Here is a 16,745-nt window from a genome sequence, read left to right as displayed (position 1 = left end):
GGGACTTTTCCAAGGGGAGTTCTGACCAAGAGACCACATGAATTAAGGCAATTTACCACCCTATCCCACTCCCCCTGTCCCCAGCATAGGCAACATGCCTCAATTGCAGGGTAAGTTGCCAAGAAAAAGAAGAAAAAAATCTTCTTGCTTACCCTTGCCAACCTATAGTTATAAAATTTAAATGACAGCATCTCAGGTCCATTTAACGTTCCATCATGTACATCCCAAGATGTGTGGCTTTCAGTGCACTGGCTTTGTTTTTTATTCTTCCTGACATTTCAGCTTAGGCACTCTTATCATCTCATCCACCAATCCCTATGTGTCTCCTCTTCTTGTCTTTGTCTGCTTTGCATCCTTCCTAGTTACCATCAAGTAGGTCTTAATTTTACCTTCTCATGCATTGACACTAACCATTTTACTTGATGGACTATGTAGGCATCATTTTTGTCTACTGCTGTGCTGGCTTTCAGTCAATAAATGCCTGAGAGCCACACTCTGACACCAGCGGTAATATTCACTGTGCTTAAATGTTGCTGAGTTGAATTTGGGATAAAGACAGTCTCCATGATGATAATCATTGTGTGGTCAACTGCTGAATGTACTTCAACCTTATCTTTCTTCTCTATTGCACTTCTTTGTTCTGTAGTAGCAGAATGAATCTTGAACTTCTGATCTACAGGGTTCTGTTTTCCTTAGAACAAGATGACTAGTATTCTGCAGATAGAGACAAAATTTGGCCAAGTTAAGCCCTATAAGCAGAAGTAATATTAACCAGGTTATGATAACCATACCTATACACTGAACAAGGCATTCTGAACTTTAAAACCTAAAATTGTACTATGATTTTTAGAACACCTGGTATGTGAAAGGCTATGGGAATTAAATTTGCATTATTTGTTTTTCAGTCATTTCTGACTCTTTGTGACCCCATTTGGGGTTTTCTTGGCAAAGATACTGAAGTGATTTGCCATTTTCTTCTCCAGTTCTTTTTACAGATGAGGAAACTGAGGCAAACAAGGTTAAGTGACCTGCCCAAGGTCCCACAGCTAGTAAGTGTCTGAAACTAGATTTGAACTCAGGAAGATGAATCTTCCTGACTCCAGGCCTGGTGAACTATCCACTGTACCACCTAGCTGCCCCAAATTTACATTATATATATTAAAATAAAATTACTTAAAAGTTGATCTAGTTCCTTATTTCAGTATCTTTCTTTTTGGTTTGGTCCAAATCTGTGATTTATTGATGTGAAGAACTTGAAATGGAAACTTCCTCTAACTTTGAATGTCAGCAATTTACAGTCTTAGAGAATTGCCTGGATGACTAAAAAGTTAAGTGATTTATACAAGGGAGACGCAAGTAGTATGTGTCAGAGACAGGGCTATAACCCAAGTCTTTCTGGCTTCAGGGCTCATCTTTTATCCACTACCTGTGATAATAGGATCATAAAATTTAGAGTTAGAAGGGATATTAGAGGCCATTGAATCAAGTCCCCCAGTTCTACAAATAAGGAAACAGAGGCTAGAAGAGGGTAAGTGACTTGCTTAGGGTCACATAGCTAGTAAGTGTCTGAGGCAGGATTTGAACTCAGGTCTTTCTCACTCTTCTATCCATTGAGCCACTTGGCTGCTTCTATCCCATCACGTGTAGTTTTATTTCCATGCTTATTTTAAAATGTTGTTTCTCATATGAAACTAATAGTAACCAACCCTAAGAAAAAAATGGGAAATAGTAGTAGTAGTAGCAGCAGCAGCAGTAGTAATAGTAGTAGTACCATCAGTTAACAGTAACAATTAACATTTAGATAGTGCTTTAAGGTTTGTCAAGCACTTTACATATTTTGCATCTCATTTGATTCTCCCAACTCTGAGACATTTTACAAATGAAGAAACTGAGGCTGGGAGACGTTAAGTGACTTGCCCAGGGTCACATAACTAATAAGTGTCTTAGGCAGGACTTGGACTCAGGTCTGACTTACTCTTTCAGGGTATCTTTTGCCATCCCTTAGTTATGATATCAGATAAGATCAAACCTTAAAGTACTGTAGAAATGCTACTACTGATGAGGAGGAGGTTGAAGAAATGCATCATAGAAAATGTTTTGGGTTTTTTTTCCCCCAGGGATTTATGTCTTGGATTTGAAAAATGCAGCCTGAGATAAATAATGCCTTATCCCCAGGGAACCCAGGATTCAAGGGGCTAACTACAGCCTAAAGAATTGAGACCTTATTCTCTTTCATATCCATAAGGAAGTGTTAAATAGGAGGGGTAATTTTCCCAGGAGAAATAAGGAGGGATTTGGGCAAGGTCAGACAGGGTTAACTGAAGATTATCTCAACATCTATGTAAAAATAGGTATCTCAGACTTTCATATCTTTTGATGTTTAATATTAATTTCCACATTAATTCCTTAGCAAATAAAATTTTAACCCTTAAGTTGGCTCAGTCTAATTAAAGGAAGATGGGTTTTATCTAGTCCTATGTCAATAAAACATATGAACATCTAGGCAAAAATGAAACATCCCAGAAGCCAAGCAAAAACTGGTGGCAGAGAAAACACAGAGACTGTCATCCTGTTACCAAATGAGGCACACTTTACACAGGGTGTCCTGGAGATCATATCTGGGACATTTGGGGTCATTTCTTGACATGGAAAGTTATAAGTGGGGTCCATAGAGAGCAATAAGAAAGGGACTCATTAAACTGAGCAAACCACCTACTTGAAGACACTTTTGTCTGACATTCAATGCTCTCCACAGTTGGGCTCTTTGATAGAGTGCTGCCACAGATGCCAAGGGAAGAGAGAGAGTGTCCAGGAGTCACAGTGTGGAAGAGCACACCCTTGCCCTCCACCATTGCCATGAGTTATGTGGCCTGAACAGGTCTAGTGGAAAAAATAGAGTTGATTCTATAGCAACCTTAAGGTCCAAATTTCCTTGCAGGGAAGCCTAAACCCTTAGGGCAGCACAGTAAGTCTAGAAGACTGAATAGGTCCCTGTGAGAGGGTGGGGCACACTAGAGAGGGGTCATCTTTCTACTTCAGGTTCTTTTCCCTTCTGTGGAGATCACAGGGTAGTGGTTTAAGTCTAACGGACTGGATAGACTTCCTCTGAAGTCCTTTTTTTTTTAAGTTTCTACAATTGAATCTAGTTCACATAGTCCCAGAGCTTGGGGTTCTGAGCTACAGGTTACATTAGAAATCTTAGAATCAAGAAAGAAAGAGAGAGAGAGAGAGAGAGAGAGAGAGAGAGAGAGAGAGAGAGAGAGAGAGAGAGAGAGAGAGAGAGAGAGAGAGAAAAGAAAGAAAGAGTAAGAAGAAAGAAAGAAAGAAAGAAAGAAAGAAAGAAAGAAAGAAAGAAAGAAAGAAAGAAAGAAAGAGAAAAGAAAGAAAAGAAAGGAAAGGAAATCCTACAATCATTTTTCTGGTGTTCTATGCCAACTCTAAGTGGCCACTTCTGCCTTCTTCCATTCTCTTCTCCCATCTTTCCCCCAAGCAAGTCTGGAGGAGAAATGAAATGCATGGAAACAGCCTGAGTTAGTAGGCTACACCCAGTCATTGCCCTACCTTTCCTCAAACACACATGTAATTTTGCACTTGACTGCCAGTGTAATAAGAAGAAAGGCTCAAACCAGGAACTGAGAATCTGGGAATTTGTAGGGTTTTGTGTAGATTTTTTGCAATTTGAGTGTAGGGGGTAGGCAGAGAGTTCCATTGATGGTGACAGCTAGATCCCTATTATTGGGGATAATGAATCTCCAGAAGTAGTATCATCATTCAAATTTGAATTGCACATTTCCAGTGGGCTGGAACCAATAATCACATTTTACATAATTATAACTTGGAATAGTGCGAATTTGAATGCATTCAGGTACTTCTAGGGATTCATTATTCTCAGTAATCTAGACCTATTAATCAAAATGCAGCTTGAATTGCATTGTTCTTATGATTGAACATCATTTTCTTGTTTTAGGTACACACCTCTTGATTATGCTTTGCTTGGAGAGCACCATGAAGTAATTCAATTCATGTTGGAACACGGGGCTCTGTCGATAGCGGCTATTCAAGACATTGCTGCTTTCAAAATCCAGGCTGTCTACAAAGGGTACAAGGTCAGGAAGGCATTTCAGGACCGAAAAAATCTCCTAATGAAGCACGAACAGCTGAGAAAGGATGCTGCTGCCAAGTAAGTGTGATCCTTGGAGTGTACCCCTGAGCCCTTTCCCTTTGGAGGGGGCTGCAGTCTAAGGGGGCCCCCTCCCTAGTACTCAGTAAAAACAAGGGTGAGGCGGGAGCTGCTAAGGGAGAGAGTCTCATGAGAATAAGAAGCTAACCTTTTTTTCTCTCTTCTTCCTCCCAAAAGCGGGGAGAGAGAAACTAGGCAGGTAAATGCTGGAACGAACAAAAGGCTGAACCAAAGAAAACTAGACCAGTGTGGACTGGGAAGACTTGGGAGAACCGGGAAAATAACCTATAGGGTGGCTCAAAGATGGTTTTCCAGGTCCCACCAACCTCCACGGCTCCAGGCAAAATTGTTAAGTAGGCAAAGTAGGATCGATGCCCTGCTACCTCCTTCTTCCTTGTCATAGAATTACAGAATCTTAGCATTAGAAAGGATGCCAGAAGTCATGTGATACAATCCATACCTGAACAAGAACACCCTCTAAAAGGGCCATAGCCATCTGTCATCCAGGCTTCACTTGAATACATATAACAATGAGGAACTCACTATCTAATGAGTCAGCCCGTTCTACTTTTGCCCAATTGGACTGAGAAATTTTTCTTTACATCTAGCTTAAATCTGCCTCTCAAACATTTCCACCTTTTGTTTTTAGTTTTGCCTCTATAGGACCAAGTAAAACAAATCTAAACCCCATTCCCATTACACCTTCAACTCTTTGAATTCAGCTATCACTCCCTGGCTTGAAATCTTTTCTTCTCCAGGTAAAACATCCTGGCTTCTTTCAAACCCCAAATGTAGCATGGTTATCCTTCTCTGGACGCCTCATCTATTGTCAATCTCCTTTTCAAAATCTATGCCCAGAATTGAACTTTCTCAATGTCTATGGTCTGACCATTTTCTACTGTTTTTCAGAGATCTCCAACAGTTGAATTGTCTCATTCTGGGCACTTTATTTTTATTGAGTAGTCTATTTTTGCACTGGTTTTCTTGGTTGCCATGTTATGTAGTTGACTCATATTGACCTTACTGCCCATTAAAACTCCCAGGTCATATGTGTGTGTGTGTGTGTGTGTGTGTGTGTGTGTATAACTGTATATATCTATGTATATATGTATATATACACACATATATGTGTATATATACATATATGTATGCATATACACATATATGTATACACATACACATATAATATATATACACATGCACATACACATACACATACACACGATTTCTCACCGCATTTCTCATCTTGCACTTTGGCAGTTTATTTTTTTAACCATATATAGGATTTTACATTTATTCCTATTAAGTCGAATCTTATTAGATACAGCCCATGGGAATCATGGACATATGTTATACAACATGTGCGCTTTGACATATATTATCTCATCTGAAGCTCAGAGTCCTATGAGTTAGATATGGTAAGGTTTATTACTGCCATTTTAGAGATGAAAAAACTGAGGCACAGGTTGGTTAGGGACTGAGCCAAAGATCCCACAGCCAGGGCTCCAACATGAATCTTGTAATCCCAATCCAGGGCACTCTCTACTCTGGCGCGGGGCCTCCAGGGGATCTGTGCACCACCCCCACCCCACCCCCACTTCCTGCCCAGGCTTAGGAAGGACAGAATCATCACTAACACCCAGAGGTTGGGTTGTCACAATGAATATCCAAAACCAGAAATGGAGAACTTGGAGACAGTTGAAGGATGAAGAGGTTTAGAATGTTTAGTTTAGTGTTTTATGGGGCTTTTTTTCTCCTTTTTGCTTATTAAAGAAATTGTATGCTACTTATAAAACTGATTAGGAATCTCTGCTTACATTTCTGTATCTATCAGATGCAAGGCATACTATGAAGTCTAAAAGTATTTTTCAAAGGTCATTGTTCTTGTACTAACATCAGCATCTTAAATTGCTAAAACTGAAAATAACTCGACATCCTTTTGTCTCAGTAAGTTCCTTTGTGTCCTTTGTTTGGCCAGGCTGCTGGGTGGTACGATAGATGGAGTGCTAGGCATAGAGTACAGAAGACCTGAGTTCAAATCCAGACTCAGACTCTTAGTACCTATGTGACCCTGAACAAGTCATTTAACCTGTCTGCCTCAGTTTCCTCAACTGTATAATAACCAGATAATAACAGCATCTACCTCCCAGGGTTGTGAGGATCTAATAAGATAATATTTATGAACACAAAGCCTGGCACACAGTAGGCGCTTAAGAAATGCTTATTTCCTTCCTTCTTTGAGTTATCCTGGCCATGAACATTCAACTCAACAGGGATAATTATTAAGTACTTAATATGTGTCAGACACTATGTGAGGCCCTGGGAGACAAAGACAAAAAAATAAGAGTAGCCTTTTCCCTCAAGGAGCTTCCATTAGGGGAGAGAGAAAGGACATGTCCACACATAAGTGAATGCTTTATATTTGCTAGCTTTATTTAGAGCTTGTCATTTTTCGTGTTTGCAAATCCCAGCTAATAATTAGGGGAGAATCAGGAAGGCTTCAGGTAAGATGCAACACTCAAAGTAAACCTTGAAAATCTTGGGATTAGAAGAGGTGGAAGTGACTTTAAAAAGAGACAAATTGCTTTTCTGGGGGCAAGGGGAGTTATGTTAACGTTCTGAATCTCTAGAATTACCTGCTGCTCAATGCTGTTTATTATTTTCTCCACCAATCTGTACCCATCCATCTTTTAAACCCATCTGAAAGCTTCCCCTGACCACTCTGATCTCATGCTCCACTGAGCTCCTATCACCAGGGGTGTACTGAAGGGAGACGGCTTGATCTTGAGAGCCGATGGTTAAATTTTCACTGCGAGCATTTACACCTCAGAACTCCACAAGCACTACAAATCCGGGCTTGGTTTGTTGCTTTGTTGATTGTCTAAGCTTTAGAAAGGGATGGAGAAATGTTAATAATGCAGATTAAACTTTAAAATGGACATTTTGTTTTCAGAGAGCCAGTTGTTAAAACATTTTCCAGTCTACTCCTGCGTATATCACAGTTTGTTCTACTCATTCATTTAGTACATACTTTCTTAAGTTTCTAACATAGTCCCTTGTGTATAATCGGTATTTGATAAATGGCTGTTGATGAGGAATATTTGTCCTTTTCAGACATATATGCCATCTCCTGACATACACTGGAAATACCTTTAGGGCAGAGATGATGTCTTATACTGCTTTGTGTCCTCCATAACACCTAGTCTGTGTGCCTTATAGCTGCCCAACCTGTGACCAGCCTGCCTCTCCAGACTTTGAGGTGTTGGGGCACAGTAATATAAATATCAAAATGTGAAAGTTAGAATTGATTAAGTTCTCAACTAGAACCAGCTCTTATGAAACACTTGTCTTTGGTGCCTGTCACCTCCATTTTCTTTAAATAATTGTAGGAACGTTTAAAGCTAGAAAGGACCTTTGTTGTTGTTCAGTTGTATCCGACTCTTCCTGACCCTATATGAGGTTTTCTCATCAAAGATATTGGAGTGGTTTGCCATTTCCTTCTCCAGTGGAGTAAAGCAACCAGAGGGTAAGTGACTTGCCTAGGATCACAGCTAGCAAGTGTCTGAGGTCAAATTTGAACTAAGGTCTTCTCCAGGCCCAGTGCCTTATCTACTGAGCCATCTAGCTAATTCTGAGGACCTTAGACATCATCTTTTCCGACCTCCTCATTTTATAGATGAGGAAATGAAGCCTGGAGAGGTTAAATAAATTAGTTCAGGAAAAATCTAGGAATGCATTTCAGTTCTGTCTTCCTTCTCTCCTAGCTTCTTTATTTTATAAAAGTAGAATCAATATAGGTTGAAACTGAGAGTGACAAGATTTAAACCAAGGTCCTCTTACTTCCAATCCAACATTCTTTCCATGACACCTCCCTATCTGTTATCTCCCATGGCTATGTAGTATTCTCCCTCCCATAAAGAAGAAAAGGGATCTGATTCAATTAAATTCAATAAGTATTTGTTAGTGACTAGTTTTTTGGAGACCCAGAGACCAAAACTAAAACAGTCCCTGCCCTCCAGCAGCTAACATGCTCCTGGGGAAAATAATATCTACATAGAAAAATAAATACAATAAGAGATACCAAGTAACTGCAGAATAATTTTGGGCTCAAGGGGAGCAGTAACAGCTTTGAGGATCAGGGAAGATCTTTTGTATAAGGATGGCACATGAGCTGATCCTTAAATGGAAGTAGGAAATAGGCTTAAATGGAGTTGAGATGAGGAAGCATTCTAGACATGGAGTACAATCTCTGCAAAAGCACAGAGGCAGAATATTGCATATAGATGTAGAAACAAGGAGGACGTTTTGATGGAAATGTAGAGAAAGTACAGGAATGTAGAGGAAGTGAAATCAGTCTAGAAAGATGGTTTGGAGTTAGATTGTGAAGGGTTTTAAATGTCAAGCAAAAGCGTTTGTTTCTCCCAGTGGTAATAGGGATCCAGATCCTGACGTGGTCTGCCCTGTCCTTGGGGACTATCAGTTTACCAAGCAGATTGAGGATGTATTGGAGGAGAGAGATGGGAGGCAGGAGGGAGCCAAGTACAGATGTCCTGATGAGAAGGGACACTCTTCTGAACTAGGGTGGTGCTCATGTGAGTGGAGAAAAGGCAAGGGATGCACGAATTATGGAGGTAAAATTGACAGGACTGGCTTCTCATTGGTTACATAGGTAATAAAGGAGAGGGAAGAGTAAAGGATGAGATTGCAAACTTTGGAGACTAGAAAAATGGTTCCTCCCTCAAAAGACTGGGAATTTGGGAAGCAGGATGGCATTGGGGTGGAAGGGTGGAGTAAAGATAATATTTCATTTTTAACAGGTCGCGTTTGAGATGGCTGTAGAATGTCTGGGGGCAGATTTCAGGACGTAGGTGGAGATGTAGCAACAGAGCTCAGGCTAGATTTGTAGATTTGGAAGTCATTAGCATAGAAATTTTAACTAAAACTATGGGAATTCATGTCATCACTAAGGGAGTATAGAGAGAGAAGAGAGGACAGAGCCCTGGGGGATACGCACGAGGAGTAGGTATAAATAATGGTGATCCAGAAAAGAAGAATTGATAAGTTGCTTATTCTATAATGGAAAATAGTATGTTATTCTTCCAAAAATATTTGCATTTTAAAAGAGTATCTCAGGGAGAAGTCTCCTCCCAAAAAAATCCTTTGATAGTGGAATTATAGGCACTCTGACATTTGATAGTGATGGTATTTGGACCATTGGAACCCTTCTGATACTTCTCAGGTCACATATAGATGAGTACCTACTTCCCCAAGTATTCACGACCCTGACCCTGTTCCTGACAATCTACCACACAAGCCCTCTCAATTCAGGCTTATAGGTTTTTCCAAGGCAAAAAAAAAAAAAATGGAATTCAGTCCCTGCCCTTACCAAACAACCATTTATTAAATACCTGCTATCTGCTAGGCATTGTGCCAAATGCTGGGGATAATAAGGAAAAAGGAACAGATCCTGCCTTCATGGAACTTATATTCTATGTTGGATACAATACATATCATAAAAGTTATGTACATATGTATATATGTATGTATGTATAGATACACACACATATACACAGAGTAAGTACAGGGGGGCAGTACCAGCTGGAGAAATCAAGAAAGGCCCCATGTAGGACATGGCCCTTGAAATGAGCTTTGAAGAAAACTATGGATTCCAAGAAGCCATGGTGACACAGGAGTGTATTTCAGGCAAAGATGATAGACTAAACAAAGATACAAAGATGGGAGAGGGAATGTTGTCTATGGGCAGTACAACATAGGCCATTTTGGCTGGAGTATGGAATGTGTGAAGGGAAGCAATGCATGATAAGTCTGGAAAGGTCTGCTGGAACCGGATTATGAAAGAAAGAAGTCTCTTTCATCCTAGAGGCAATAGGGAGCTTTTTCATCAGGAAGGCGATATGGTTAAACATGCTTTAGGACTATTATCTTTCATAGTAATATGGAGGCTAGATTGGTGGGGGGAGAGGCTTGAGACAGGAAGAAAAATTTCAAGGCTATTACAATAATCCAAATGTGAGGAGATGAGGGCCTGAAATAGGGGGGACATGGCAGAAGGGGTGTTAGAAATCACATAGTCCAACCTCCGGTCCCAAGTAGGAATCCCTTCTACAATATGGCAGGTGGTCATCCTCCTCCTGCTGAAACACATTCAATGACAGCTCATCCTATTTGTTTTTCTTTAATTATGTATTTATTTTTACCATTCATTTAAAAAAAAATTTCAGCTCCAAATTCTCTTCTCCTCTCTGGTCTATCCCCCTGCCCATTAAGAAGGCAAGCAATATGATATCAATTATACATGGGAAGTCACGCAAAACATATTTATCTATTAGCCATGTTGCAAAACAAAAAGCAAGAAAAAGAAAGTTTTTTAAAATATCCTTCAATATGTCCTCAGAGTTCATCAGTTCTGTCTCTGGAGGTAGGTAGTGCTTTTCATCATGAGTCTTTTGAAATTAGATCATTGTCTTGATCAGAGTAGCTAAGTCATTCACAGTTAATTACTGTACAATCTTGTTACTGTATACAGTGTTCTTCCGGTTCTGCTTACTTCAGTTTGCATCAGTTCATATAAATCTTCCCAGGTTTTTCTGAAACCATCCTGCTCAACATTTCTTACAGCACAAAAGTATTCTATCACAATTATATACCAATCCCTAAATGATGGGCATCTCCACATTTCCAGTACTTTGCCACGACGTAAAGAGTTGCTACAAATATTTTTGTACCTATAGATCCGTTTCCTTTTTCATTAATCTCCTTGGGATACAGACCTAGTAGTGGTATTGCTGGGTCAAAGGATATACACAGTTGTATACCCCTTTGGGCATAGTTCCAAATTGCTCTTCAGAATGGTTGGATAGGTTCACAACTCCACCAACAATGCATTAATGTCCTAATTTTTCTACATCCTCTTCAACATCTATCATTTTCCTTTTCTGTCGTGTTAGCCAACCTGATAGGCGTGAGGTGGTACCTCAGCAGCTCATTCCATTTCAAGAATCACCTTAGAAATGAGTTCAAGAAGAATAAAAGTACAGTGTCAGGATCACCATGTTTGTTTTCTATGCCCCTTCTTATAGCCACTAGAAATGCAAATTTAATTTGGAGAACAGAGGATATGATAATGAAAGAAATTACAATTGCTAAGTGAAGTGTTTACCAGAGTACATAAAATAGAAATCGAGGATGCCTAGAGTGCTCAAGTGGTCTTGAACTTGACTAGGCCTCTGGGTAGCCTGTCCCCAGTCAAGTCTAAGGCACCTGGGGAATTCTGGGAAATCTTCCTGACCAGTAAAACATCATTTCCCCAAGTCCTGAGTTCTCTTGGGAATGCCGGCTATAAAGTATTTGCAAAGTAAATACCAAGTAATTTGGGGTGGGGAAATAGTGAAGTACTAACACCTAGGGACATAAGGAAAGAGGAAAACAAAGAAAAAGAGATGGTTGTGTATCAACCTGATATGAAGGCATGCACTGAAAACGTCATCTCACTTCTGAGCTAACTTACTTTTCGAATCTCAGGCCATGGGCTCCTATCTCTGAAGTCTCTGAAATCTCTCCTAAAGATGAGAGTACTCAAACATGCTGAAACACTTTTCTGATATTGGTTGAGGTTACTGTCTCTTCAGGAGGTCACAGAAACACAGGGATGCTGTTGTTCTATAGCTGAGTCAGGCCAATAATGGGAATACCAATTAGTGAAGCCAGAATTATAGGAACCTTAGAAGGAAGTAGCCGGGCCTTCTTGGATTTCACAGTCAAAAGGGGAGCATGTAAAAGGACTCTAAATTTAAGGAGAGCAGATTTCAGATTTCTGATACAGGATCCCCATTCTCATAGTCCAAGACTCAAGAGGGGTAGAAAGCTCTCAAGAACAAAACTCCAAGGATGCAGTTGCAAGTGGCTCCCAATAAGAAGGAATGGGTCTGAAATGTCAGTGAGCCGAGCAGTGTCAGGAATAGCAATGCATTGTCACTAGTAATATTAAAATGGTGAACACAAATGAGTTTCAATTTTTTCTTAAATGTGAGGATCTTTTTTTTTACAAGAATGGGTAAGGTATCAGATTCCCTCAATGCCCTAATTCTACTTTGAGCCATGCACCAAGTGGGCTAACTGGAGGCTTAGATATAGATAGTCTAATATAGATTTTTTAGTGTTAATTCTATACCACTATTAAAGTAAAGCTCTAATTATACATTCAGTAACTGTCTCATTGCTCTCCCCATGATTATCCCGTTTACTTCCATTCAGTTGGGAGGAATCAAGAAGAAAAACTTCAGCAGGGGAATAATCTTCATCTCTATCCCTATCACTAACCCCAGGCCCTGATCAACGGAAAATTCATTTGATTAACATGAGTAACATACATGAGCAGCTGTTGCCTTTGACATACTCAGCCACAAGTGACAAGGTCTAGCCTCATTCTGGGCTGATTGTACATTGACTGTCTCATTTCTTTTATGGACTGAGCAGCAGGTACCACTGTTTGCTTCTCCTGGAGGAAGGAAAATGACTGTTCTGTGAATAGTAAGGTCTAATTTATCAGCTCAAACACTGGGGTAATGGCAGGGAGATCTATACCAAGCATGAGACAGACACCCACATATTGTCTGTTTGTGCAATGCCAATATTAGTATTTGAAACCAGCCACGTTTATCAATGCCAGAGGGAATGCAGTACCCCGGCCTGCCAGGAGTGCAGTTTTTAGATCAATTAGCAGCATTTCAGGCGCCCAGGTTCAATCAGCCTCTTCTGTGGAGCATACATGACAAGATAGCAAATGACAGATAGAGTTAATGCTTTTCCCTGACAGCTTGCACTGAAATGACTCCTACTGGCATTGATATGAATCACAGGAGCTGCCGATGACACACTGCATAACTAACCTGTCATTTGCTGTGCTGTGAGTTAGTGTGTTGACAGTCAGCAAACCATGTTACAGAATCCGAGTCAAATCAAAGTATCAGAGAGCTGCATGCTCTGACACTTACCATCTGTCCACTTTTCCCAAGAAGAGGGTGGCGTTATTCTCTAACCACTATGAAGAACAAATACGAGCGTGAGACCATTTCTGCCATAGATCATGAACTTATCCCCATACACAAGAACTGAAATTTGTGAAAAGCAAACATTGGGCTTCATAAAGGAAACTAAATGGACTTCACCAGCGACTTGGAAAATGCTTCAGGTCTTCCCCCTTACCTTCTCTCCTCACCATTTCTTTTTAAAGATCTGTATACAGGTAGCTTACCTTTAACCTGATGCTTAAAGGCATCAATCAACACAACTGGCCAGACAGCAGACCCATTTTGAATTGTAAGACATGCTCCCATCCTTTTCTCCCTTCTACTTCCAAAGTCCCCATAGCCTCTTTGCTGCTGTTCCCATTATCTAGGAGTTTTTGCAACCCGAAAAGACCCTACCCCTACCCATCTCCACTTTCAGGAGTCAATAAAGGAAATGATGCTGCAATTACTGGAGTCCCATTACTAGAGAATTTGGCACCAGACACTGCTTCATTCTTCAATAGATATTTTCTGAACACCTACTACAATAATCTAAGAGCTTTAGCAAAAAAGAGAAGGGGAAAAAGTCAGTCACTTAAAGATATTTATGGCAAAATTATTTGTAGTTGCAACAAAAAAAAACCCTCTGGAAATAAACTAAAGGGCCCAACAATTGAGAAATGGCTGAATCAATGGGAGCATGAGTTTTGGTTCTGGTTCTTTGCCATCACAAAAATTGATGATATGCTTACTAGCTGTGTGACCCTGGGCAAGTCACTTAACCCCAATTGCCTCACAAAAAAAAAATGCAAAAAAATTGATTATATGAATATTTTGGTGTATATGGGACCTTTCTTCTGGTCTTTGACTTCCTTTGGGGTATATGCCTAGGAATGGATCTGTGGGTCAAGGTGTACCAGTCATTTTTTTTGCATAATTCTAAATATTTTCCAAGTTGATTGGACCAATTCAAAGCTTTACCAGTATATATTAATATGCCTGTCTTCCCATAACCTCAACATTAACCAGTTCCATCTCCTGTCACGTTTGCCAATTTGCTAGGTGTACAGTAAAGCCTTAGTTATTTTAATTTTTACTTCTCATATTATTAGTGATTTGAAACAGTTTCATATGGTTGTTAGTAATCTGCAGTTCTCTTCACTATCCACTTTTTTGACCATTTATCTATTCGAGAATCCATCTATGCCAGTTAGAAAGATATTATTGCATGGTAGATAGAGTTCTGATTCTGAGTCTGTTTCTTTATCTGCAAAATGGGGATAATACCTATAGAATATACCTCACAGGTTATTGAGGCTCAAGTAGGAAAATGTATATAAAATGCTTGGAAAACTTGAAAGCATTCTGTGAATATTGGTCATTTAATCTTATGTTCTCATATTGCTGGCATCAATGGCTTGAGGAAGTCTCCAAGCCATCCACGTAGACCTTGCTTAGTGGGACTGCTCATTTTGCAGCTCCTTTATTTGATCTGTGTTTACTTCTAAGCTAAATAGCTTATGTACACTCTGCAGCTTCATCTGCTAGTTTTTCTTTTCTACAGCTCCAACTTTTCTATACTTGTGAACAAGACGCAATCACTTGTGAGAAGTAATTGTGTGATGTGTTCGCCATCAATCATAATTTTGTCGTATTGTTTTTCAGTCATGTTCCCAGTGTACCTCCAGTGTAGCAATGAATAGTTTGGGGTGATGGTATCCCCTTGCTGAACTCCTTTAAAGATCCTGATTTGTTACAAAAATACAAACAGCTTGATATCAGTTCCAAATTCAACATTCATCTCTTCAGGGATCTCAGCATTCATTGGATTTACTCTACTCTTGAGCAAGGTGTTTTCAATAATTGCTATTTCCATTAAGTCACCTTTATAGCTCACACAGCCTATGGATACTCAATATTCTTTGCATTTTTCTTTATTATAAGACTGCATTGTGATTGATGGTTAAATAACATGAAAACAAGCCTGCTTGTGGCTTCAATCAATGAACAGGCATTTATTAAGAGCTTCCTTGATGCCTGGCATGATGGTTTTGTGGAATTCATGATATTCCTGATGTCTTATTTGATGTGGGAGAGTAAGCTTTAGGTGGAAAGTTTATGGATTTCTAGGAGAACTGCAAAGGTTATCAGGATCATGTTTTTTTCAGAAGCATAGCTTTTCATTTTTCACAAATGAAGGAATAAAATTACTTACAGGGTAACTTGTGAAGTACATGTAGTGATTTATGGAATAACTCTTCCATGTCTTCCATCTCTTCTTGAGATAGTGTTCAGAATAGATCCCACAATTTCCCAATATGCATTTATTTAACTGATTCTGACACTTGGTTCCAAATAGCATGTATGATGCCTTCACGGTCAATTCACACCAGTCACATAAATGCAAGAAGTCTACAAGTCATTGTCATATTCTTCCTAAAAACTATTTTTACCCTAGTCTGTTCTTTGTCATGACAACTATTTTCTACTTTAGTCAAAGATTTCTTTCTCAAGCTTTTTTTTCTTCCCAGTTATCTCTTTACTTCTTTCTAGTTGGTGCAATCCTACCCTGATTTCTTGGCATAAACTTTTGTCTTCTTCCCTCTCAAACTTTCCTCCTTCATTCATCTTGGTTCTTCTTGCCAAAGAGCCATTCTCATTCATTTACCTTTCTCAGACTGCCCTGATCTTCACAAGGAAATGAAGCTGTGCCTGCACTGACTCCTTTTTCTTCCTTGAATCAAATATCTTCCCACTCTAGTTCACCAGCCATTGTTATCTCACGGAACAATTTTCTGACCAGGGCCTTTTGGGTTTTCCTCAATTCTTCTAGAATATCTTGAATTAGTATCCCTTTGAGAAACCAATGGTCTGACACATTGTTGATGATTCTGTGACAACAGATATATTAGAGAACTCATTTTGTCACTGAGAACAAAATCATTTTGATTGTATATCTTTCCGTGGGACTTCTCCATAGGTGTTTCTCCACTATCTGTAACCATGCATTGTTGTTTACTGATGATAGAGGTGGCTAAGACTAAAGCACAATTCTTCCAGATTTGCCAGTGGAAGTCTTATCTTGCCTGGTACTCTGTCCAGGGCTGGAACAAAAATCACTCTGGATAATAATCTTAGTTGGCTTTTCTTTCATCATCTTTTCAAGGTCTGAACAGAATCTTCCTAATATCTCATTTGCTGTCTTTCAATGTTGGCTATTGCTATGTGCTGGCACATATACTTGAATAATTTTCAGACTCTTGCATTGACGTAGTTTTAGCATTTAAGGCAAGAGGAAATCACAACTTTTAATGTGGCAAACAGCATTCTTACAAACAGTGAAGCCAATACCACCCATATGGGCACCATTTTTGTGGGTCTTTCCAAGGAGGTTGTGATCGCCAATTTTCCACTCTGACACAAGATCTGCTGTTCCTCGTGCTTCACACACACCAATGATGTCAATTTTGTTTTTAGACAGAGGCAAAAATAAATCCATGTGCAGGTCTTATATGTAGTCCCATTGATTCTCTGAA

The 16,745-nt window shown here is 39.6% G+C and overlaps 1 protein-coding gene across 4 annotated transcripts in view; it reads left to right on the top strand.

The window, feature by feature from the left end:
* Positions 1–16,745, top strand: part of INVS (inversin) — a 229,991-nt gene that overhangs the window by 187,336 nt on the left and 25,910 nt on the right. For all 4 annotated transcript variants that reach the window (XM_020995530.2, XM_020995531.2, XM_020995533.2 and 1 more), the window contains one exon: positions 3,968–4,180. In XM_020995530.2, coding sequence (XP_020851189.1) covers positions 3,968–4,180 — 213 coding nt within the window. The remainder of the gene's footprint in view (positions 1–3,967; positions 4,181–16,745) is intronic.

The sequence above is a fragment of the Phascolarctos cinereus genome, unplaced genomic scaffold (genome assembly GCF_003287225.1).
Source record: "Phascolarctos cinereus isolate Bilbo 61053 unplaced genomic scaffold, phaCin_HiC Scaffold_4;HRSCAF=312, whole genome shotgun sequence".
Taxonomy (NCBI): Eukaryota; Metazoa; Chordata; class Mammalia; order Diprotodontia; family Phascolarctidae; genus Phascolarctos; species Phascolarctos cinereus.
This window is presented reverse-complemented; position numbering and strand designations above follow the sequence as displayed.